The sequence below is a fragment of the Berghia stephanieae genome, chromosome 1 (genome assembly GCF_034508935.2).
Source record: "Berghia stephanieae isolate SIO BIC M18660-M18661 chromosome 1, UCSD_Bste_1.3, whole genome shotgun sequence".
Classification (NCBI taxonomy): domain Eukaryota; kingdom Metazoa; phylum Mollusca; class Gastropoda; order Nudibranchia; family Aeolidiidae; genus Berghia; species Berghia stephanieae.
The window spans coordinates 92849305-92876530 of record NC_088360.1 but is presented as its reverse complement, the minus strand read 5'-3'; the positions used below and the strand labels follow the sequence as shown (position 1 = coordinate 92876530).

At 35.1% G+C, this 27226-nt stretch overlaps 2 protein-coding genes across 3 annotated transcripts in view; one reads left to right on the top strand and one right to left on the bottom strand.

The window, feature by feature from the left end:
- The first annotated feature begins 387 nt into the window (after positions 1-387).
- Positions 388-7012, top strand: LOC144962390 (uncharacterized). 2 transcript variants are annotated; one of them, XM_078895278.1, is made up of 2 exons: positions 388-471; positions 1100-7012. In XM_078895278.1, exon 2 carries the CDS (start codon positions 1111-1113, stop codon positions 2167-2169), a length of 1059 nt encoding a protein of 352 aa, XP_078751404.1. In that variant the 5' UTR covers positions 388-471; positions 1100-1110; the 3' UTR covers positions 2170-7012. The 2 variants fall into 2 exon arrangements, with proteins under 2 accessions (XP_078751404.1, XP_078751403.1); XM_078895277.1 differs by having other exon boundaries at positions 388-739.
- Positions 7013-9640: 2628 nt separating this feature from the next.
- LOC144962389 (dnaJ homolog subfamily C member 21-like) overlaps positions 9641-27226 on the bottom strand; it is a 54649-nt gene continuing 37063 nt past the window's right edge. Inside the window, exons 12-16 of the mRNA XM_078895276.1 lie at positions 18748-18796; positions 17601-17662; positions 17157-17211; positions 14838-15017; positions 9641-10431 (exon numbers count right to left, since the gene is read on the bottom strand). Coding sequence (XP_078751402.1) covers positions 10240-10431; positions 14838-15017; positions 17157-17211; positions 17601-17662; positions 18748-18796 — 538 coding nt within the window. The 3' untranslated portion in view covers positions 9641-10239. The remainder of the gene's footprint in view (positions 10432-14837; positions 15018-17156; positions 17212-17600; positions 17663-18747; positions 18797-27226) is intronic.

Sequence of the window (27226 nt, the reverse complement as noted above, 5' to 3'; positions counted from 1 at the left end):
ATTATTTTGGTATCTTGTACAAAAGGTAACTAGCAATTGTTTATGTTTGTTTAACATCAAGAAACAGCGAAGGATCCGGGACCATGGGCTCCATTGCCCTCGATGAACTACCTTTGATTTGGACCACCATCTCAAAGTCAGACAAATATTGCAATCTGCTTACAATTATAGCAATCAATACGTGATCCGGTGCTTGGGTGGGGCCGGTAAAATGGGTAAATTATTGCTAGGATAGCATTTACCACCAAATGCGAATCAGACGTCATCATAAAATTACGGAAAGACAATGAATGGCCATTGATAACCTCAACAATATTGATTACGCATGCGCAAGAACGCTTGAATTCCTGTGTCATATGATATAAGTAAGATAAAATCAGCATATATGATCCATCATGAATGATTTTTTTTCGTGTTTAATATGGGTCGTACGGCAGACTGTGTTCTTAAAAACTGCATAGCCTAGAACGTGTAAACAACTTAATTCCATTGTCATATTATTTTGGGGTTTTTTTTTCACCGCAGAGTATTCATGTTATGATTTTAGGAGAAAAGACCTCAAAAAACTAAAACTCCTGACATCTTAACATTTCAGTCATGAGCTAAAACACAATCTCGAGCAATTTTTTTGAAATTGCTTTATTTATTTTATTTTTTTTATTATTCAAAAGTTATTTGCACTAAATCTAAAGGAAGAAGGATATTTTAGGCCTGAAAGCTGTTTCGTACAAAATTTCAAGTGAGTTAAAAATAATAATAAAGTCATTCAATTAAATTCGTCTCTTGTTTCAAACGAGGAGAATACATTTTTGAGAACAGGTGCAACTTTTCAGGAAAGCATAAAGAAATAACAGAAGAATAAAATCGATAAACTATTTAAAATAACAGAAAATTTGTTGAAATTGAAACTGTGTTGATCAATATTATTCTAGTCTTATGTAAAGACGCGTTTGTCTGATTTCTTGAAATATTCATTATTGAAAATGAAAAGACCAAACAAAGGCCCATTTTCAGTTCAAATTTCATTTCTTAATTTCTGCCACCGTTAGTTAAATATCAAATTCAGATATTGAATATTCTTCCTTATTGACACATTCAGGGAATCGCACGATGTTTGCAAGTACGGACATACCGGACACAAGTCAGGTTTTATCTCTCCGCGATAACACAACCGATGGCGGGACGAATGGAACAAGCTCAACGTCTGGTATTACGTTAGCAACGTACTTTTTCATCAGAGAAATAATACGATTGTATGTCAACGTGATACTGTGCTGTTTTGGCACCCTCTCAAATATTGCATGCCTTGTCATTCTCAGAAGGGACGGTGCCTTAAAGACTAGCAACATTCTCCTCGTAGCGCTTGCTATAGCCGATTTGCTTTATACATCCAACAAGACAGAGATACCTTTCCTCATATACACTTACGCACCACCTCTATACCGCTATCAGTATTCACCTAGCATGAACATGTTCCTGTATTATGTTTTCAAAATTAACTTTTACTTGATAATTGACGCATTTCTAATTTCTGTAACGATTCCTCTGCTAATAATTGTTGAACGAATAGTAGCTATCTTTATTCCTTTAAAATTCCCTACTATCATAACTCCTACGAGAACAATTGTTGCATGTGTAATTGTTTACGTGTTCTGGTCTGTGAGGTGTCTTACTGTGTGGTTTGAATTAGATCATATTGACATCGGTGACACTCTGTTCGTTGTAATTAATTACGAGGTTACAAAAAACAAATGGTATATGGTCCTTTATGATTTCACAAATTACCTCACGGGCTTGGGGTACTTGCTGTTTGTAATCATTGGCTCTGTAATCATTGGTATTCAAGTCAAACGAATATCAATGAAAAGAAGAAAACTTGTAACAGGCTCCAATGCAAACGAAAACAAGGGCTCTACATCACGTACTACAAAGACATTGCTATCTGTTTGTGTCATTTACTGCGTTACTAACCTGGTTGTCTATATTATGGACTTGATCCGTAGCCGTTTGGGTCCAACACCACTTTCGGCTCTCTATTACGAAATTTCTGAAACTATTGGTATTATCAACAGCTCATGCAATTTCTTTGTATATGTTTACTTTAATAAGAAATTCAGAAAACATATGAGTTTCAGGTCTAGTGCTAGGTCTGTAAACAACGTAAAATAAAAAAGATTTTTTTTAAAACAACAATAATATGTGAAGGCACAAAATGGCAGGTCTTTTTCTTTTTTATCTTTGATAATGTATGTCTCCTACTGACAAAATGCCTTTTACAATTAAAAAAAAAAATATAGCATTGATCGAGCTAGATAAGGAAACAAAGTCGAATAAAAAAAAGACAATGTTATAGGAAGGCAGAATTGCAGAAAGCGCAGATGTTTTTAAAAAATATTCGATGTTTGTATCCCACTGACAAAAAGCCTTTTACATTAAAAAAAAAAACATTTTTGTTCATTGGTCAAATTGATTCAAATAGCCCCTAACCTGTCAAAAAATTATAATACCGGATAGGTTGAGATATTGGATGTGATGAGGATTTGAAGTCGCATCATTATTCACTTTATTATTTATTTAGTTATTGGGCCTGAAAATTCCGTTTCTGTTTATCATAGCGCTGGTTGATTATAATATTATTTTTCCCTTACAATTCGCGAGGGCATACCCGTTTCATTGTATTTGGGTGAAGTATGAAAATGCATTATTCTTCTTCGTTCCCCTCATATTGTTTTCGTGTTTGAATGTCTAGTTGGTGAGGAACGCCGTTGTCTTCCTCTGCTCTGTCAGTGTCCCATACAGTTCTGTCTGCAGGGGCGCGGTTTTAGCAAGCCAAAAATCCTTTCTTGCTGTTGCATACTTTGGGTCGGTCTGGAGTATAATATAGTGGGCGTCTTCTTCTCCTTCACCACAGTCACACATGCCTGTTTCTCCTATTTTGATCTTGTGAATCTGATGTTTCAAGAGGTTCTGTCCTGATCGCAGTCTAAAGACTGTGACTTGCTCTTTTCTATTTAACAATTTGATTGGGTCAATTTCATTGAAGTTGAAGCTTGGGTGCGTCTTGTATCAATTGGCTTTTGCGTGTGAATTGATGATTGACTTGATTTGGCCAACTTCATAAAGGTTTTGATCTTGTGTTTGCTGAAAATGTATTCGAAATTTACTTTTTGTGATTCTGGTATAGATATCAATGCCAGATCCAATGTTCCGATCTACACTTTTCAATGTCATTCTGGGTATGCTTTGTAAAATACTTCTCTTTTCAGAAGTTTGTCCCCCAAAAAAAAGATAACCAGACATGTTATTGATATCTATATTTTGTGACTCACCGCCTCAATACGGTATTATGTCGGGGTGACTCAGAATGTTTGTAGGATTTATTTTGTCACTCCGAGCATTCCCAGTTATAACTTATACTTCTATTATCCTTTCGGACATTGTTTATGGAATTTAAATCGTTCCTCCGTGCACTGCCGAGTTAATTCTGGAATTTCAAGCATCATGTTCGTCTCGATATTGTATAATTTAGAGACGATTGGTTACATTTATTGTTTTGCAAGTGCAGGATAAACAACCTGGGCCCGTTTTCATCACGCGGACTAGCGCTTAGTCTCTGACTTTAGTCAAGGAATTGAAAAAATCGGATTTCATGTGAGCTGACTAAGCAAGTCCCAGACTAAAATCACGGCACCTTCGGACTAAGTTTGGCCAGATTTTAGTCATTTGCTGAGGCAGGACTTCAAGCTTAGTCTGAGACTATTTACTAGGATACATGATAGCGTCGACAAGATAGCAGCTATTTTTAGATTGAGAGCGCTTCGATTCGGAAGGAAAATACGTACATACGTCGTTTACGAATGACAGAGGCAAAAGTGTCCTGTTGCTATTGACACTGGCTTTTTAAAAAAACTATAAGATAGTGCAGATCGTCGAAAGTACACATTTTTGAGAGTAAAAACAAACAACAAAAAAACAAAAACAACTGAATCTAATGGGCTCGCGAGTTGCGAAGTGACCGGAGACTCGAAATCGAAGAGTTTGCGTCAAAGAACAACCAAAAATAAAATCATTAGAAAGTATAGTGGAGAAAAGTTATTCTGCTGGCATTGTAACTGACTGAAATAATGTGATTAATCAGAACACACTTTCTCTTTTGTTTGTTTTTTTTTAATTTTTGGTTCAATTTGTTTGAGTTTCAATGAAACTTTCATTGGCCTAAATATAGAATTGACAGTCGACCATGGATATCATTGTAGTCTATCAGCCGACAGTCAATATTACATGAGTTGGTTCATCATGGCAAAAGTAAATCAAAATATGAAAAAGAACGAAATATTATCAATACTGGATGTGTTGCTAATTTCCTCTTTGGAAATCTTTTGCGTTGAAAGTATAAAGGCTGGTTTCTTATCTGTCATCGTGTACAAGAGGGATTGATGTTACCAGCACACAAAAATAGCCGAAGTAGTCCTTACAACGCCCACTTCTAGACAAGAGACTAGATGGTCAGAGACTAGAAAACGTGCATGAGATCCGATTTTTTAAAAAGTTTTTTTTAGTTTGTTTTTTTTTTTTGTCACTTGCTCAGCTTAGACTTAAGACTAAGACTAGTAAGTCATTTTCTAGACTAGTAATAGTAAATAACTAAATCTAGTCCGCGTTCATGAAATAGGGCCCTGGCCTGAATTCCACAGGCAAGTCTTTATTCCCGTTGTTGCAAGCAGATCTACAAGAAACTTCCGCGCATTCAAATTTATAACCCACCACATAAGACTGAATTTTTTTATATTTTTTTTCATGAAAACGACCGTATAAGTAAGAGAACAGAATTAATTGCCATGTCACGTTATCAAGTCTTCATCATTCTATTGGTCTTAAGATGACCTCCAACCATTCGTTTCTTTTCTTCTTGCTATTGTTACAGATTTGCCTATAGGTCTTTGCATTTGCCGATTCAGATTAAGAGACTGCATAAATGTCAGTTTTCTAAAAATAGGCTTGCCTTTGAGTTAAACATCTCTGAATGCTTATGTAATCAAGAAAACAAACGCTCCTATGATTGCTCCTTAAAGAACTCCCAAGTGTTAAAACTTACTGCAATGCATTTTTTTCTATTTGTATTGTTTTTGTTGTTTTTTTGGTCATTAAAAAATATATATATTATTTGACCACATTTCGTGTTAAAACTTCTAGGAATCTTGGATCCAGTTCAAAGGGTTAACTTTGATTTCCGTATAATTGCATTTTATAAGAAGAGTTCGGTGGGGAAGCTTATTTATGCTCTTTTGAGAAATCAAAATGATTGCAATCAATTTGCTCACTGCCCATTCGCTAAGTATTGAAGTGTTTTGAAGAGATCTCTGTGATGATCAGAATTTCTTCCCGTATACGTGATGACTTTCGAAAAGAATGTAATTTAATTCCCTGTACTCGGACTATAATGTGATTGGAACACGGGTGTAATTAATGCTTTTTCCACTGCTCTGAGTATCTTCCCCACTGGTTAATGAAGCACAAATGATTATTACAACTCGTGTAGTTTCTTCAAACTCATTTCACAATTTTCCTGCTGTCTTATCAGGGTCTGTTGCTTTGCGAGGGTTAATGTTAAATCAAGAGTTTCACAACTCCCTAGGATGTATTGATTACTTTATTGTTTATGTTAGGTGGCAATCATTTCCTTTGTTGGATTTTTTTTCTCCTTCATGTTTGAAAATTTAAAGGAAAACATCCTCGTTGAATATACATCGTTTTAATGGGATTCTTGCCTTTTCTCGCTCCTTAGAAAACTAGTCATTTTTCATTTGCTCCGTAATTAATTATGGACAAAATATTTGAAATGTTATACAGGTCCCAGCGTTTTGACTGGGTTTCCTTTTTTTTTTTTAAATTCCTTTGAATATTTCCATTTGTCCTAAAAGTTACATTTTGCTTTCACTTTCATGTGTGCCCTTTTCTTTTCTCGAGGTTTTTTACTGGACAAAACGTCCATGTATTATAAATAGCACACGTTATAGAACAGAAAAAGTTACTCCCGCCCCAAACAGATATTCTGCCCTACTCTGAAAAAACATATTATTAAAATTTTGGTCGGAAAACTCACCCTTCAATTATCAACTGATTAAAATGACCTTCATAATATTGGCAAAAACTCAAACCTGGGACTTATTCATTGGATGCGACTTTTGTGGTCTGCACTATGACACTCGCATTTAGACCAATAAGTCACGGGTTCGAATTTGCTCTGAGCGGTGCAAAGTCGAGTCACCTATTACTATTAAGGCTCATTACTCACATTCTCTCACAGATAATATCAGGTGTAAAACGAATACCTAGCTGTTAATAGCGTTGCCACTGTTGAAAAAAAAATGTAATGTCACCATACAGGCGTGTCGTCTCGTCCTACATGTTATGAGTTGCTATTGGCTAAGAACCACTTGAAGAGCGTTTTGTGGATATTACTATATTTTGTAATGATTTTTTAATTTGTTTGCATATCATTATTCCATTAAACTACATATTCTTTGAAACAATTCGGTGAGCAAAAAAACAAACTATTCCATGACCCTCAACTTGCACGGCAACTAACTCATTTTAAAATCTCATACTAATAATTAATTCCAATTGTAGCGAAATTTGATATCATGTTGATAGCTTTGGGTTTTTTTTTTTAAACTGAGTATTGTTCCTGGTAATTCATTATTTGTGACAAGGTAGCCTCTGTGAGTATGTGCGATAGTAACAATGGCTGTATCAGTCACTTGATGGGGGATGGTTTCTTATACTGAGATTGTTTGTTTTACGTCACATTTAGTTGGTGGGGTTTTTTGTGTTTTTTTCGGGGGCGGGGGGGGGGGGTATTTTTGTTTGTTTAGTTTTGATTGTTATGTTTTTTTTGGTTGGGAGACGTGGTGGTTTTGCCACTTCTGTCATTTCTGCACCGGTATAAAAAAAAAATTAGAAAAATATTTTAGATATGCATTCACAAGAACCTAGAAAAAGTAAAATAAAATTCTGAAAAGGTGTGACAAACAAGGCAAAAATGAAAATTCAGGAAAAAATCATCCCCAAGTTGTGACAACTTCGAGTTCCACCCAATCACAAGCAAAAAAAAAAAAGAAAAAGAAACAACACGTGCAAACAGGGGTCAATTCAAATGTTAACAACAATAGTTAATACCATTTACACCTCCCCAAATATTAATGACAAACACTTGAGAGGTGTTTGAATTAATTAAAATGGGTAAAGTGTAAAGCCCACGATAAATTGTAAAGCACAATTGGTATCATCTGTGCACTCGTTAATCAAAATGATTCAAGATATTTATACTTTTTCTCTCATTTCAACGTACCTTATCTATCCATAGATGCATTTGTGAAAATATAATATTCCTGTAATAGTGTGTTTTCAATTATGTATTGGTAATCTGTATTGAAAACAAAAGTATAAAATATTGACGCTATATTCGTAATCTTTTATATCATTTAATGAACAAATTGTGATAACCATTCCATATGTATGTATACTGGAAACAATTGAAGTCTCATTGTCAATCTATTTTAATATCATTTATGTAAAATGTATGTTGGAAAACAACTGCAGTTCTATTGTCAGTGAGTTGAAATGTTATATATTTATCTCTAAAGTATATCATGTTGAATGATAAAGAGAACTGAATTTGGTTGTATATGAAATTGATTTTCCATAAGATTTGTATAAATCAAATATTTCTGTGTCCATTAACCGAACCTTAACATTATTGGTAATTAATATTGTTATGTATCAAGTGACTGATAATATTATATATATCATATAAATATATTATTATATTATGATCTTTCCTAAGAGTGGTATGATTATTCAGATGTTTCATTGTCAATTTTGACAAGTCACAATTACAGCAGGTTGTTGAAACTCGAGACAGTTGAAACATTCATAACCTGGTGGAAATGACAAATAAATAGAGGTGCCTAAATGAGTCAATAAAATGGAGATAAAGATAAAGGGAGTAAATCTGACTCATGAACGAACAACACTTATTTATATTATATTTATATTATATATATTTATATATATTTATATTATAGCCATATTTATTTTCACATCCATGGCATATCTCCTTCAATGATACCACCATTTGATCAATCAATTTTCCCAGTCATTTCTGCACCAGATTATTTTTACTGTAATATTTTGAAAGAAAATTAATTAATTGTGTTGTTCGTTCATGAGTCAGATTTACTCCCTTTATCTTTATCTCCATGGAAACGACAAAGCTGGCGTGAATATCCCAGGATCAAGTTATAGAAATTGATAGCCTCAGTCACAAATTGCTCAACTCCACGAAAATGCTCTCTAATTTTAAGCTAAGATCACCCTTCAACAAGTGGTACATCATATTGGATAAAACTATACAATGAAAATGCTTTATTTCGATATATTACAAAACTGTTCATTGGACTGTTGTTATATCATCGGTACTTTTTTTTATGCTGCACAGTTGGATTTTCTTGAGTGGAAAATTTGCAATTGAGGCCATCGCCATATTTATTTTCACATCCATGGCATATCTCTTTCAATGATACCACCATTTGATCAATCAATTTTCCCAGTCATTTCTGCACCAGATTATTTTTACTGTAATATTTTGAAAGAAAATTGTCGTTTTTTTGTTGTTGTTTTCTTTTGTTTTTTTGGTTGCTTTATTTTTGTTTTCTTTTTTTCATAAACGAATCGAATTGAAGTAAAAAAAAGTCATGTAATTGTCTTGAAATCTTATACAAATTTGACATCTGGAACTAATTGCCCACCAGTGAAAACCTCTCAAAATCTTAACTTTAAAAAACACTTGCAGAACGGGCGTTTAATAGAGGAAGGATTCTGAAAACAAAATACAGAAAGCAGAGAGAGAGAGAGAGAGAGAGAGAGAGAGAGAGAGAGAGAGAGAGGGAGAGAGAGAGAGAGAGAGAGAGAGAGAGAGAGAGAGAGAGAGAGAGAGAGAGAGAGAGAGAGAGAGAGAGAGAGAGAGAGAGAGAGAGAGAGAGAGAGAGAGAGAGTATACTGAAAAGAAGGGGGAAAATAAGAATTAAATATCATTGTACATTTTTGGAAAACAAATATGACATCCTGTCACATAATGCAAAAATAGACAAAGAAGAAGAAAAGAATAAACTAACTTAATTAATAATTGACATTCTTGTCTCGTTTCTCTTGGAATAGGTCATTATCTGTGAATTTATTTTAACACAGAAACATATTTACTCATTTTCCTTTAGATCGGATAGAGCAAAGATGTCAAAAATTTGTCAAGATTCCTAAAAAGAAAAGTGGAGCAGGCACTTATGTCGATCATGATGACAAATAAAGCAAATGGGGAAATATCAGATGAAAACAGAGAACAACAATATCATAGTGAATAGGAGCAAGTGAACTTCTCTATCCCTCTCTCACTCTCCCTCTACCCCCCCCCCCCCCTCAGGTTTGACTCCCCAACACTGTGTTATCTTTATTCTCAGTTTTATTCCTTTGCAACGCTGTTAGCTGCTATTATGGGGTATGACTCATTAAAACAAAATGTTCATGATGATTGCACGTGGAATGTACGTGAAATCATTAATTTTTTTTTTGTCATTGAAAACAATTTTGATGTGTTATTATATATGTTTATTGGCATCCTGAACTGAAAAGGCTTTTGTAAAATCATATATTATGTACATGCTAAAACAAATCCATCACATTCTCATTATAACAATGGAAACCATATATAACAAGCTTTGGAATGGCAACTGTTCAGCTATATGAAAATCCCTGTTTGTTTTTTATTTGTTTCTTTCTTTATTTCCAACTCTGTCTTCAATAAAATGTATAGGTTAAAACAGGATCCAAAAGATCCCAATTGCTTATAGCAGGGATTATGATATGCATCTAAATAGTCGTTTTTGTTCTCCACATAAAATTTTGCTAAGCTCCTGCTATTGATAAAACGACTTCACTTTCGACTAGAAATACCACCACTATAACTACTCAACTACTACTATTACTACTACCACTACTATCACCACCACTACTACTACTGCAACTATAATTTTTTTTAAAGTATCTGATACAAAAGACCTTTTGCTTTGTCATCTCGATTATATCAGGTTTCCACTGTATATCCAATTATTTCGTCATTAATGTCATCAACAGTATCAACTTATAAACTTTAACAATGCGACACCTAATCATAATGATTATTCATCATCTCTTTTTCTTTTTTCCTTTCTTTCCCTTCTCCTGCTCTAAAGCAGCGCCTTCTACAGCAGTCTCTTTGTTTGGAGGATGAATCCGTACGGCGTGACCTGTCTGCTTGATGTGATCAAACAATTTATTCCGTGAGTGAAAGGATTTCTGGCACACTTCACATTTCAAACTTGATTTATTGGGTTGCACCTGCAATGAGGAATTAAGAATACCAAAAGATGAAATGCACAAAAATCAAATTCAAACACAATAATACTAATGCCAGGCAGACGGGACACTTTAGATGGTCACTGATATTTTTACTTCTTCTTTCTTCATATTGGTATTAAGTTACTTAAGAAAAGTGATAATTTTAAAAATGAGCTACAAGCCTTTATAACTAAATGACTACATGGGCACCATAATAATTTTTTTCTTCGAATTCTCCATGAAAAAGATGACAACAGTATGTTAACATAAGTTTTTATAAAGCATTCTAAGGATTCTGTGTGTTGGTAACATTAACGTTTAATCTCTAACTGTGACAAGAGACTAGTTCTTTTTAATGTGTATTCATTATACTGTGTTTTGTAAGAAATATAAGATTAACATACGAAACTGTTTCAAACTGTTACCATTGTAAATCCCAGACATAAATCTCAGACAATAAATACAGACTACAAAACTTTGTCTAATTTAAGATTATTTTCCGCCACATGCCTCCAATCCCTGACTCAGACATCACCCATAACCAGTGCTAATATTAAATATTGGTTTTATAAAACGACAAAAGATTGGCTTTACAAAATAAGAAAACTAACAGCAATCTGGTTATATAATAGGAAAGAGTACTGACTGGGAAGGGGTAATATTGTGAAATCTGCTACTGGTATTAACTGAATGAATAACCAGTTTGGTTTTTTCCTCTTCAAATTTTAAGTTGGTAATAGATTTCGTGGAAACATTTTTTAATAAATCTCAGAAATTCTACATAACCAGGTTGGGTGAGTGTATTTACTGGTTATTATGCTAAAATCTTTTTATTAAAAAAAAATTATTTCTTTGCCCAATTACAGATTATATTCATTATAATTGATATCATTACCATATCATAATATCACGAATATTTGATTTCCTGTTGATCACATTGTGAATTGGTGGAATTGTACATTTGTTGTAAGGTATTTTCTTGTATGTTTGGACAATAAATTTAAGTATTCTTTGATGGCTTATTTTGTTTTGATTTGTTTTGGGTTTTTTTAAAACAACAAAAACTGAAGTGGGATGATTTGGAATCATTCCGCTGTGCATCTCTTCTCCATTGTGATTAGAAAACAATTACATCATACTTTTCTGCAGATTTTGAAAACCTTCAAATAGTCCCAAAAAAATTTAGAATCTCAGATTTTAAAATTGTTGACAGAGGAAGTGAATGCTTTGTTATCAAATGAAAAAAGGATGTAGTAGTGGTATGTGTTGTAGTGATGATGATGTAATGGTGATGGTGGTTGTTGTAGAAGTATTGGTAACGATAATGGAGATGTGGAGGTGGTTTTAGCAGTAGTGGTAGCTACGATAACGATGATGATGATGATGACGATGACGTGGTAGTGGTGGTTTCCAATAGTGGTAGTGGTGATGATGATGTGGTGGAGGAGGTTGCAGTAGTGATGGTAGTGATGATGATGATGTGATTGAGGAAGTTGAAGTAGTGCTGGTAGTTATGATGATGATGTGGTGGCGGTGATGGTGGTAAAATTATTTGCTACAGACAGTGATTCATTTGATCTATCCATATTAATCTGGACAATTTGTTTCCTACATTCTAAATATGACTTAAACCATTCAATCACTGTTCCTCTAATCCCAAATGTTATATTCACACGTTTGACCAATACTGAGCGGTCAATTCTATCAAACACAGCTGATAGTACTAATAAAGCCAAAAGAGTTACGTTATTTACGTCAAAATTGTCCCAAAAAAAAGTCGGTACTAAGTTTTACAAGAGTCGTTTCAGTGCTGTGGTACACTTTATAGGCAGACTGGAAACACTCACTAATATTATTACAATTTACATGAAGCAGTAGCCTTTTTAAGACAATTTGTTCAGGCACCTTAGATAAAAAGGGAAGGTTCCAAACAGGTCTATAATTTGTGTAATCATTTATGTTGGCATCTGACTTTTTTTTTCAAGGGCAATTTTAAACACATCAGGGACTAACTAGTCCGGAGGAAATAAAGTCATTCATAAGTTAGGTAATTGTTGGAAGCACAATGTCGAGACATTCTTTCAGCAGATATGTGGGAAGGGGATCAAGATCACAGTGCTTAGATGGACTTTTCATGACAGTCTCTCAAACTTCCTCTTCAGTTACAGGTTCAAAGGAGTCAAGAGCTTTCCCATTAAAAGATTTGAAGGTGGGTGGTGAATATGTTGATTTATCCCAAGTTTGCCTGGTGGTTGTAATTTTGCTGTTGAAGAAGATGGCAAAATCTTCAGCAAGGAGGCTATCACTTTTTGAAATTGCGAATTGACAGTTCTTTTGATTCCCTAGTAGGTTGTTAGTTACATAGCAGAGTTCTTTACAAGTTTTAATGTTTCTATTTTAGTGTTGCAATAATTTCTTTTGGCCATCTCTATCAAATTGTAGAGCTTATTTTTTACAAATTCATATATTTCTTTGTATACTCGGAGGCCACTTTTTCACCAAACTCTTTCTTCTTTCCTTTTGAGTTAAACCAGTTTGTGTTTGGTCTTTTTGAAATGACACAAGTTTGCAATGGAGTGTAATTGTTAAGAGTGTCTAAAGCCATACTGTTGAAGAACATGTTTATTATATTTGAAATTTTTTCAATGAGTTCAGATTTAAAACTGTGAATATCCATTCTTTTAAAGTCTCTCATTTCCACTGTTCTTTTTAGAGGGGAAGCTTTACACAAATCTAGGTCGAAAAAAATTCCGCTACAGTCTGATAGCACCAAGTCTATCACGTATGTTTTTTGTACATGATTACCTCTGATAGGAGAAATGACCCAATCAATCGTACTTCCAGATTGATGAGTTGTGTGCGTTATGTGTTGTTTAGCTCCTGCTCCGAAAGAAAATCTTTGATTTTTATTCATGGTCGAATGTTGCAAGTTGAAGTGATTTTTTCAGCATGTGGTTGAGGACATCTGCCTGAAATTCAAGACAGACTTTACTGTTTGAATTTCTGCGCGATCGATAAATACATATAATATCAACATTTGATGAATGGGAATGAAAGGATAGTCTTGCAGCCTCGTAGCTCTCTCTCTCTTTTTAATGGTTGGTTAGGACATGTTGGAAAATTGTCTTTAATATAGAAAAAGGATTCCACCCCCTTTGCGACCAACCTGTGGTGATGATTTCCATTCGTGTGAAGGTGGACAAAACGTTGAAATGTAGTGATTGTCAATAGCTTTATACACAAGATGCTATGTTGTAATTAATGATAATGCCTTGTATTTCATCATATTTATTTTTAATGGACCTTGCATTAATGTGGACAACGCGGACTGGAGGTAGTTAAACACATATAGGTACTTTGGACATGACTGGTAATGGTCGAAGTGAATGTTGACATGTTGTCGATCTGTGTTGTTTAGTTGTCAATGGCTGATGATGGTATTGATGCAATGTTGTTTCCATTGACCACTGCAAATTTTACGTTCTTTACAATTGTTATTTTTATCACAGTAGACCTAAGAAATGAGCAACAGTTAAAAGTCCAAAAATAGATGATAAAAACAACTCACATAGGACAAGTAGTGGAAACACTGACTCCATTTTTGTAGACTGTTGTGTATAAGGTGCAGGGAAATTTTTCATGAAGTTCGAATAGTGCTCACAAAGGTATATAAAAAATGATGTCGTTAAAAATGTTATGTTGCAAAGTGAATCATTTTCAAAAAATATAAATATAGATACACCAAGATGAATAAAAATATCAGAAGTTTTGGAATATTTATCTAAATATGTTAAATATCACGGCTGTTGAGAGTATTTGATGATCTATAGTATGATTTTGTCTGTGAGAAATCTGCAGTGGGCAGATATACAGACATGTCATCAGCCTTGATTTGAACTTATCAAACCACTCAAAAACTCTGGGACTTGCAACTATCAGCAAAGTGATTATTAACACACCAAATAATTCAAATGCATTTTACACAGCTGAATATAAAACTTATGAGTATTGCTTGCTCTATGCACCGTTCCATGTTCACCATAAAGGAAAATTTGCTACAGCTAAACAAAATGGATGAGGCTCTAAGGTACAAGATAAAAATTATACCTTTTAAAAAAATGTACAAAACGTGAAAGATTCATTATCTTAGATTTGGTGTTATGCCCAAAAATAACAGTATTTGCCACTGTACATCTAAATGAATACTTCAATTTTATCAAACATCACACTTTATATAAAAGTGGTCATAAGAATTAACCCCATCCCTCATAAAAAGGAAGAGAGAGAGAGAGAGAGAGAGAGAGAGAGAGAGAGAGAGAGAGAGAGAGAGAGAGAGAGAGAGAGAGAGAGAGAGAGAGACCGACAGAGAGAGAAGGGGAAGGTGGTGGCAGAACTCTTATTCTTACCTTCTTTTGCTTTTCTTTGGATTTTGTCTTTTCGCCTGTTATGTTTTGTTTGCTATCCATTTCCTCCTTTTCCTCAGCATCTTCTTTGTCTTCAACAACCAAGTCAGTTTCCTTTGATGTGTCCTCATTCACTGCTCCATTTTCTAATACATCTTTTTCTTTTGATGTAGAAAATGCATCCTGCATTGACGGGTAATTGAACTATCATTAGAATTATTATCTCCAAAAAAATTGACAGATGTTTTGAAAATTAAATTAAATGTAGGTGACTGGATGGGTGCAATGGTTGCAAAACCCTGTGTCCTTTTCTATTTTAAAAAAAATTAAGTTATCAGGTGGATATTGTGACATTATTCAGGGAACATGCTTGTAAATAGATAGTGCCTTAAGAAATTTGATTGAGGTGTGAATCTGAGTGCCAAGCTTTTCATATTATTGTCGTGTTGTAGAGATTAAACATTAAGGTTATAGAGGCACGAATTATGAAGCCAAAGCAAAGATACATTTTATTAGGCCTGGGGAAATTTAAAAGCAGGCTCATTACTACAGTGCAGTACACATTTTTCGTCTTCTTATTCGTCATTTTTAAGCATTCCTCATATCAATACTAATATCGGAAATGTATAAATTTCCCCATTTTCTTTGCACATGTTTCACTTAATCCTCATTTCAATGGATTCCTAATCAAAACATTTTGTCCAAGCAAGGACAAGGCATAAGTGTTACACTATTGTTAACAGCTTACCCTTTCCTGCATATCTAATATTTAAGAGCTCAATTTTAATTGCTGATTATTTGGAATGCAGATAAACTGGAATGATTTTCTATGAATCGAATACCTATAACTCATTAAGGCATCACATCGAATTTGTGATATCCAATAATACATTATTATGAGTTCCAAGCCAACCAACATTGGACATGTAGGACCAGACATACCTAACTGACAAACAATGAGTTACATATCATAAAAGGTGAAGAATAATAGACAAATTGTGGCTGGTATCAGTCAGGAATCATGCAGACTTTTGGGTGTAGTCGCGAGTTAAGAGCAGTCTGCTTGAGGTTAGTTAGTTTCCGATTTCACTCAGAAACTACAACTACATCTCCCATAGATGATTCAAAGAATTTGATAGTAAAATTTGATAGAAAATAACACCATCAGTTTTAAAAAAGGTCGGTTATTGAGTACAAAATCAAGGACAAAATATTATATTAATAAAGATGATATGATCAAACTACATCCCTGATCTTACTAAAAGAATTGACAGTTGACACCAACCATATTGATAGTTTTGTTTTCTTCTTCTCACTAATTCGTAAAAATATTCTTGATTTATTTACATCTCTGTAAGGCACTCATGTGAAGAGCCTTGGAAAACTCTTCATTAGAGAGTATAAGTAATTTTCGATAACCTATATCAAGTGCCTAAAAAATGCAGCAAAAAGGATGTTAAGAAAAGAGACTTATTGTTTATAAAATTATGATATGACATATATCTATTAATCTTTATTCTTTAGTTTTATTAAATCAAAATGATAGGAAATTTTAATTACAAATACTTTTTTTCTAAAACTATGCTAAGAAGTTTAACTTCAGTTTTGTACATCTGGAAGTCTCACGTTGAAAGAATCAATTTGATGATGGTAAATTTAGAATCTAAGATTTAAGTTATATCACTCTTATCAAAATAGACATTACATTAACAAAAACAGTCTAAAAATTGATAGCTTTATAAGTTCTTATATGTTAATTTGTAGGTCAAGTGTAGTAGTTCTTAAGATCATGTGTCAGTGTGTCAGATGTTACTTTGTGTATCATGACACCATCTGTCTATAATTGTTTACATACCACATATTCAATTGGTCAGATATCACTTATTATACGACCCGTGTTTTTAAAGGACAAAGAAAAAGGAAGACGTTATAATGGGGATTATTCACATGTTCATATTTCATGCATTTTACATTCTTTGCAAAGCTTTTAGATCATTTCAGAACAAGTTAATAAGAACAAGACATGATAAACAAAAGATTACAGATCTTGAGTTCAGCTGTCCTGACTAACACCTAAGATAAAAGACGAGAGTACCAGTTCAAACCGAGGATAGAAGTTGATCCCAAGAGCAATCAGTCCATATGTCTACTCTGAGATATTCAAAAAGTTTGAGAAATAAATATAGCAATTATAATGCACTGAAAATGATAGAAACACCTTAAATCAATTACAAAGTTTGTTTATTAAAAATAAAATGTTAATAAGTTGTGAACAATACAATATAACAACTGTAAAAAAAAAAAGTCCCGTATTCAAATTACCTCAACTTGACTGTTTTTCGCTGCTCTCCTTCTAGCCTTTTTTGACTTGGCAGAACTGAAATCAACAATGAAAACATCATAAGAGCAAAACCAGTAAATAAAAACAAGAATAATTCAAATATAGGAAAATGTTCCTGCATTCTTCAGTCAGTTTGTATTTAATCAGCAGCAGCAAATCAATAAAAGCAGATTATTCCAATCTACAAAAAATATTTATGTCTCAGGAACGCGTAAACCCATTATTCAATGCAGCAATATACGGCTGTTTCATTTTAGATGTCATTGTTTATAATCAGAGATCAAGAGATCAAATACAAAGCCTCGTGGATGAGACAACAGATATAGGGAGATTAGACACAGCAAGTGACCACCAAAAAAGTCAAGGGTCCGGCCAGCCAACCACATGTAACAGAGCTAAATTACCAATAAATAAATCAATTGTACCTTTGATTGGATGTGTCGTTTGATACAGATTCGCATTCCACTTCCTCTGAAGCAAAATGACCCTGCAGTAGATTAATAAAAATAACATATGTATATATATATATATATATTATATATATATATATATTATATATATATTATATATATATATATATATATATATAGGAATATAGGGGAGGGGGAGGAGGAGGTGGGGTAAGGGGGGGGGGGAGAAGGAGGTTGGGAGGGGGGGGGGGAGGAAAGAGGAGGAGAGAGAAGGTGGTGGAGATGAAAGTCGAGGAAAAGAGAAGGAGAAGGAGGAGGAGGAGGAGGAGGAGGAGGAGGAGGAGGAGGAGGAGGAGGAGGAGGAGGAAAAGAAGAAGAAGAAGAAGAAGAAGAAGAAGAAGAAGAAGAAGAAGAAGAAGAAGAAGAAGAAGAAGAAGAAGAAGAAGAAGAAGAAGAAGAAGAAGAAGAAGAAGAAGAAGAAGAAGGAGAAGAAGGAAGAGGAAGAGGAGGAGGAGGAGGAAGAAGAGGAGGTGGAATTAAAAAAGGAAGAGAAGAAGGATGCTAAAGAGAAAACAAATAAAGATGATGTTAATTAGAAGGTGACGAGAGGGAGGAGGCGGATGGGTGGGTGCGGGAAAGACAGAACGAAGATCAAATAAATAGATAAGATAATAACCCTAATGTAGACAAGATCGACGTTACGATTAGTAATGATTTTCCCTTGGCTAAAGACGTTGGGAAAATTACCTTTCGGGTGGGGATGAAAAAAAAAAAAATCAACAAAAAGACAAAAAAAAAAAAAAAATCAAAGTAGAACATTTCATAGATCAACAAGCCAATTATTTATGATTGCAAAAAGCCCCCTCCCCTAATAATCATTGCAATTTTATCATTATCCAACTGTCATAAACTGAAGAGCACGCGGGGCCCTCGTGCGCAAAAAAAAAAAAAAATAAATAAATAAATAAATAAAATAATATATATATATATATATATATATATATATATATATATATATATATATATATATATATATATATATATAGAATACAAATTATATATACAGTTATATATACATATATATAATATTTATCATTTTCTTTCCCCCTAGCAATACGGTTCATATGATTGGTTAACCCACTCTTAACCATTTATTACTCACCTCGGTAAATGCTTTAGGCTTCCTTTTCTTTTTCTGTTTCTTACTGAATCTGTTAAAAAGATTCGAATGGTGATGTCAGACATCTTAATATTACCATTGGAGGCGAGGATCGATTTGACTATAACTATATCCTGGTCCCATATAATTTTTACGTTTTCACAAAGAGCACAATAATAACAACAACACCAATATAATAATAATAATAATAATAATAATAATAATAATAATAATAATAATAATAATAATAATAATAATAATAATAATAATAATAATAATAATAATAATAATAATAATAATTGTCCCAAACAGTATAGCTCTAGGTGCACAATATACATGGCATGCACTATATATCATTTTTTTTTAAATCACTCTGTCATATTATCAACAATATTTAAAAGATGAGAATACGGAATTAATTTTAAAAATATAAATTAGGTTACATATGTTCACAAGGTAACACAACAAAAATAATGTAATTAAATCTGTGGTATATTATGAAAATTGAGTTTCCATTCTTTTTCAACTTTAATTTAAAAATTTTAAAACATATAAATGCTCAATTTGGTGTTCTTTCTACAAAACATCTAAATATAACAGAAATATGTGCTTTTGTAACTTTCATTTAAAAACTACTTCAGAATTAGTAAAGCTAGAGCGCATAATGAACGGCAGAGAATTCCACATTGTTGGATCTGCGACGAGGAAAGAAAGAGAAAAGAAGAGCACAATGCGATTCCGGTTCAACAAAGTTCTGTATGGTTGGCGCTGAAGAAACCAATGGTCTGGTTGTATTTCAGCGGCGTCCTCATTGGGCGCGGGCCCATGTCAGTCGGGCCTTGAAATCGTTTAGGTGTGGTGCCATGATGACCAGTTCATCCAGCCCATTCCACTCCGAGATAGTTCTAATGAAGAAAGAATTTCTGTAGTTTTGTGTTCTTGTCTGTGGGATTTTGAAGCAGTTCGAATTGTTTGTGGCGTATCTCTCAATGGGGTTTTCGGTTATGTGGTTGGCAAAAGTGAGTGCTCGGATTTTTCTTTTGTTTGGTCGTGGCGTGAAAAAGGAGTCTGCCTTTATTGATGGTATTTGATCTGTTATAATCTTGAACATGAATGACAGACAGGTTTCTTTTCTTCTTTGTTGGAGGCTAATGAGGTTTTTTTCTTCTAACATTTTTGTCATGCATCCGGGGGTTCTGCTCTTATAGTTCCCAGTTATGAATTGGGCGCCTTGTCTCTGGACTCTCTTAAGTTTTTGAATATCCTCTTTCAGGCAGGGGTCCCAAGCAACTGCTCCGTATTCCAATTGTGATCTCACAAGTGCGAGGTATGCGTTTTGTTTGCATGACGTAGGGGCGTGGGTAAGATTTCGGCGGAGAAAGACAAGGGTGGAGCTTGCCTTTTGGGTTATTTTGTTAATGTGTTTCCACCATTTCAAGTCCTTTGAGAAGGTGATGCCAAGGTATGGGTTATCGTCGACTTGTTTCAGGACGGTGCCGTTTAACGTGTAGGTCTCATTGTACTTTTAAGCTGTGCTGAGGATGTAGCATTTGTTTGCGTTAAATTTCATTCCCCAATCATTAGCCCACTGTTCGAGAATATTCAAGTCCTCTTGTAGCAATTTTTGATCGTTTGCAGATTTCATTGGTCGGTATATTAGACAGTCATCGGCGAATAACCTAATCTGAGATTTTACTCGTAGAGGTAGGTCATTGATGAAACAAAGAAATAGTATGGGTTAGCAAATTTCGCTGTTAAAGTCGACTCTGGTCTCGAGCTCGGTCGTCGGAAGGAGAATGAAACGTGCCCATTGAGTGAATGCGCTAGGGACGTGATTTGTTTCTTGATCAGTGACTTGAATAATAGTCACAAGAACTCATTAAGCACACGGGACGAGTATCTCAAAATGGGAGCGATCTATATCACCCTTCCATGTGCTCGAGGTCATTGGTCACATTGGAATATTATGTGCTCAAAATGGCCAAAAATAGTGAAAAGTGTTCACAATTTGAGAAATATCCAACATCACAATTGGTCATTTTGCTCAGCGTGACTCATGGGTTTGTTTACAACTTTCATAAACAAAGCAATATAGATCGCTCCCATTGAGGCGAGTGTTCTATCTAAAAGTTGTGTAACATTAGTTTTGTTCATTCGTATAGATAGAATGAAGTTGACGTCACTCTGGGCTTTGTTATTGTTTTTTGTCATCCGCGTTTATAAGTAATTCTCACTCAACTGTATTATCCAGACTATAAACTTTCATGGTTACACAGTTTTGTGTGTTGGTCCTTTATACTTCCGGATGGCAATATTGTGAGCTTCTGAGCCAATCGCATACGATCTTATAATACTGAGTTTGCGCGTCGGGGCTCTAACGGGGCCCATTAGAGATAGACGACCATTGGGATTGTTTGGAAGCTTTAACCCTTTGCCCACTAGTCATTATGATATCGGAAATGCTATCGCCGTCTACATCTATGCCAGAGTAGAAATAGAGGGTGGAGCCTACCATGATATAACATTTTATGGAGCCCTAATTTCATCATATCAGTTCTGTCCACTGACAGGTGGGTGGGTATCGCTTTCAAGAACTTATGTCCTTATAATATGAAATCCTGAGTTTTTGACCAATCAACGATTGCTCTTTTGATAGCTCGCTTGTCAACATGAGTCAGCTCAGCCCTTGATTTATGTACAGGCATCACAGGTGGGATATGTTGTGTACTTCAAAGACCACGGTTGACCGAAAGCGATGAATGGAAGCCCTACTATGGCGTGGAGAACGAGGTCTTGTATGTATAGTTACGTCATATCTCAACGCTCGTGAATTCTTAGTAAGGCTAGACCATAGAATTAAACGAATGAAAATACGTACGAAGCCTAAAAAGTGTCCACCAATGAAAGCATTCAGCGCCATTTTGTTGTTGGCTGAGAATGTAGTAATTACCATTCATTCGGTATCTATGTCAACATAACGACACAAGAAAAACAACAAACAATATCAAAATCCACAATAAAATGTTTCAGAACTGTTGCGTATATTTATGGCACAACGAAGCTGTCAAAAAATGAAGTTAGAGAATGTGTGTAATCATGTATTATAATAACCTGTAATGTGTTTTCCAACCACCACATCATCTACTACTACAACCACCACCACAATATCATCACTAACACTACTACTACAACCACCAGCCCCACATCATTATCACTACCACTACTACTACACTACCACCAGCACATCATCATCACTACTACAATCACCACAACCACATCGTCATCACTACCACTACTACTGCAACCACCACCACCATATCATCATCATTACCACTACTACCACAACCACCACCACCACTACTACTACCACCACCGCCACATCACTACCTCAACTACTACAACCACCACCACAATAGCATCACTACCACTACTACTACAACCACCACAACCACATCGTCATCACGACCACTACTACTACAACCACCACCATATCATTACCATTACCACTACTACTACAACCACCACAACCACATCGTCATCACTACCACTACTACTGCAACCATCACTACCACAATATCATCACCATTTCAACTACTACTACAACCACCACAACCACATCATCATCACTACCACTACTACTACAACCACCACCACATCATCATCACTATCACTACTACTACAACTACAACCACCACCACATTATCATCACTACCACTACTACTACTGCAACCACCACCACCATATCATCATCATTGAAATATTATTTTTTTTTAAATTGAGCTTTATATAGTGCAATATCTACTTAATGTGCTCAAAGCGCTTTACAAGGGGTCCCTGGTCAACATTTAACATGTAGGACGGGACATGACGCCTGTTAGGCGATATTACAATTTTTCGGACAAAGACAACTCTGTTAACGGCCAGGTACTCATTTTACACCTGAGTACGGTGAGAGAATGTGAGTAAAGAGCCTTTTCCAAGGACTCAACGATGCGCCGAGCGCGAGGCTCGAACCCAGGACCTTCCGATCCGGAAGCGAGTGTCATACTACTAGACCACATAGCCGCATCATTACCACTACTACTACAAACACCACCACCACATCATCATTATGACCACTACTACTACAACCACCACCACCACCATATCATTACCATTACCACTACTACTACAACCACCACCACATCATCATCACTACCACTACTACTACAACTACAATCATCACCACCACCACATCATCATCACTATTACTACTACAACTACAACCACCACCAACACCACATCACCTCACTAACACTCAGTACTACAATCACTACCATTAGGTTTTGGAGCTTTACTTCATTTGAAATAAGGAAACTTCGGAATTGTATTTGGCATTGTGTTTATATTATATCATAATATAATTCTAATCAGTTATCTATTTAGAACTAGATACTATACAATATGTATGCCAAATACCACCCCAATTCCCCTTTCTTGTGTGCGGGAATTCCTCTTTCGGCATTGAAATTGAGTGTGAGAGAGTCATCACTACACACATAAACAACAGAAACAATTTAAAAACAAGACTATGACACGCAACCACTCACACACGAGGCTATACTATTTATCATTTTCTCTATATAGAATAGGACAAGACAAACAATAGCTTGACTCTCGCTACACTTCGCATTGATGTTTGTCGTCTCACGAGATCAACTCTCGGTCGACCTGTCAATATTCCTTTTTGCCTCGGACGTAATCATTAATAGAATGTTGTGTGGTTTTGACCGTGAAGAAAACCTTAAGAAGTCACATTTATATCATAATTTTTGAGAGATCGTTTTGAATAATTTTGAGTTAAACGAGCGAGCAGCAACTTGTTTTCATGAACGGCCGATCAGCGCTTGTTTACTATAGTAAAGCGATTCCCAGCCAACATCAAAATGGCGGATATTTTTCTCATCGAGGCCGCTGGTTGGTTAGCCAATAAGAGCACCGTAGGGTTTCCATTGGGTAAATTCCTTGGGCTAGACTCACAATCAAAACACGAAATCTGTGTTTTAAACTCTTGAATCAATCGAGTTACATCAGTGCGTTCGTCTCATTGAGAAATGAAAAACGATATATAAATCAAGAACATCGACCGGAAAATACGAAAATTATCATAAGATTATAAAGTTTGAGAAAGCTGTTTTCAAAATCAAATCTATTACAAAAAAGGTTATTTCTAGACCGATTTTTATGAGACAAAGACAATTTTTCTCCACTTTTCAAGCTGATTCCAACAATGAGGTTTTCAAATTTATCGCAATTAGATTATTTGTCATTATTGTATTTTTTAAATACCCAATTGACTGCTCAGGAAATGAATACGTAATCCTTGATGGCTAGCGAGTAGGTGTTAAATTTTGCTTACCCTTTCCCACGCAGACGCACACACACACATACACACACACACACACACACACACACACACACACACACAAACACACATCCACAGACTTATCGTCGTCTAGCATCCTATCGTTCGGCTCGACGATTAAAAGGGGTTCGTATCGTCGCTAAAATAATTACAAAATACATATATTTAAAATATCTTTATAGTAATGTGAATTACATATTTTAATGCTTTAATATATCAAGAATGATCATTATTATGATTTATTACGGTGTGAATTGAATTAGACTTTTAAAACTGAAGTTTAATCTGACACCCTACTCGCTGTTATCATTCGAGTCTAAGTTGTAATTAGGCAACTTTGGCCAGAAGTGAAAGACAAACATTATGTGTTCAGTCTCTGTATGTGTGTGTGTGTGTGTGCGTGTGTGTGTGTGTGTGTGCGCGCGCGCGCGCGCGTCTGCGTGGGAAAGGGATACGCAAAATTTAACACCTACTCGCTAGCCATCAAGGATTACGTATTCATTTCCTGAGCAGTCAATTGGGTATTTAAAAAATACAATAATGACAAATAATCTAATTGCGATAAATTTGAAAACCTCATTGTTGGAATCAGCTTGAAAAGTGGAGAAAAATTGTCTTTGTCTCATAAAAATCGGTCTAGAAATAACCTTTTTTGTAATAGATTTGATTTTGAAAACAGCTTTCTCAAACTTTATAATCTTATGATAATTTTCGTATTTTCCGGTCGATGTTCTTGATTTATATATCGTTTTTCATTTCTCAATGAGACGAACGCACTGATGTAACTCGATTGATTCAAGAGTTTAAAACACAGATTTCGTGTTTTGATTGTGAGTCCAGCCTTACTAAGAATTCACGAGCGTTGAGATATGACGTAACTATACATACAAGACCTCGTTCTCCACGCCATAGTTGGGCTTCCATTCATCGCTTTTGGTCAACCGTGGTCTTTGAAGTTACACAACATATCCCGCCTGTGATGCCTGTACATAAATCAAGGGCTGAGCTGACTCATGTTGACAAGCGAGCTATCAAAAGAGCAATCGTTGATTGGTCAAAAACTCAGATTTCATATAAGGACATAAGTTCTTGAAAGCGATACCCACCCACCTGTCAGTGGACAGAACAGATATGATGAAATTAGGGCTCCATAAAATGTTATATCATGGTAGGCTCCACCCTCTATTTCTATTCTGGCGTAGATGTAGACGGCGATAGCATTTCCGATATCATAATGACTAGTGGGCAAAGGGTTAAAGCTTCCAAACAATCCCAATCGTCGTCTATCTCTAATGGGCCCCGTTAGAGCCCCGACGCGCAATCTGTCTAATATGAGTTTGTCCTCGTAATATTGTTCACTGAGTCGGACACAACTGAAGGACAAAATCGGTGACAAAGTATTATCCGAATTGTTGAAGTGTCCTTAAATACGAAATGCCATCCACACCCCCCCCCACACACACACACACACATACACACACACACACACACACACACGCATATCCTTACAAACAAAAACAAAAAAAGAAAAGAAAGAAAGAAAAGGAAAAGAAAAGAGAAATGATTATACCTGTTATTTAATAAATGGCAAAAAATTATTATTATCATCATCATCATCATCATCATCATCATCATCATTATTATTATTATTATATTATTATTATTATTATTATTATTATTATTATTATTCTTTCATTATATTATTATTGTTATTTTTATTAGTATTATTAGTCTTTCATTATATTATTATTATTTTTATTATTATTATTATTATTATTAATATTAGTATTATTATTATTATTAATAACATTATTATTATTATTATTATTATTATTATTATTATTATTATTATTATTATTATTATTATTAATAGCTCACAACATTGCCATCCGAAAGTATAGATAGTATGCAGATGACGTCACTCATGTCTTTGTTATTGTTTTTTGACTCCGCGTTTATGAGTAATGCTCACTGAACTGTATTAACCCGACTATAAACGTTCATGGATACACACAGTTTTGTGTGTTGGTCCGTTATACTTCCGGATGGCAATGTTATGAGCTTCTTAGCCAAGCGCATACTATCTATAGATAGTTCGAAGATGACGTCACTCAGGCCTTTGTTATTGTTTTTGCCATCCGCGTTTGTGAGTTGTTCTCACTAAACTGTATTAACCAGACTATAAAAGTTCATGGTTACACAGTTTGTGTGTTGGTCCGTTATACTTCCGGATGGCAATGTTGTGAACTCCTTGGCCAAGCGCATTCCATCTATAACGGACCAACGCACAAAACTATGTGTAACCATGAACTTTTATAGATAGTATGCAGATGACGTCACTCAGGCCTTTGTTATTGTTTTTGCCATCCGCGTTTGTGAGTTGTTCTCACTAAACTGTATTAACCTGACTATAAACGTTCATGGTTACACAGTGTTTGTGTGTTGGTCCTTTATACTTCCGGATGGCAATGTTGTGAACTCCTTGGCCAAGCGCATTCTATCTATTGTCTGGATAAGAAGTTAAGTGAGAATTACTCATAAACTTGGATGGCAAAAAAAAAAAAAAAAAAACAAGTCTCGAGTGACGCCAACTTCATTCTATCTATAGATAGTTCGAAGTTGACGTCACTCAGGTCTTTGTTGTTGTTGTTTTGTTTTGTTTTTTGTCATCCGCGTGTATGAGTAATTCTCACTAAACTGTATTAACCTGCCTATAAACGTTCACACAGTTTTGTGTGTTGGCCCGTTATACTTCGGGATGGCAATGTTATGAGTTTCTTGGCCAAGCGCATACTATCTATACAGAGTGAGCAAAGAAATCACTAAGATGACGCGACATATCCGTTAGGCCTAAACACAACATGAATTCCCATAACTCAACATATCAGAAACAAAACGTAGTCTAGTTTTGTTTTTTTTTTTTTGACACGCAGAGCATCGGGACCGCTATAATTACGTCCTGCGTAACGGTGACAAGTCGCTCACTGCCTTGTCACGTGAACAATGCCGGCCTGCGAGGATCCGATGGGCTGTCTTTTGGAAACAAAAGAGAAACATTGCCGTACTCTGAAAAAACAC

Excerpts from the sequence above, each read along its gene's own strand:
- LOC144962390 (XM_078895278.1), top strand. The coding sequence starts at position 1,111 with ATGTTTGCAAGTACGGACATACCGGACACAAGTCAGGTTTTATCTCTC.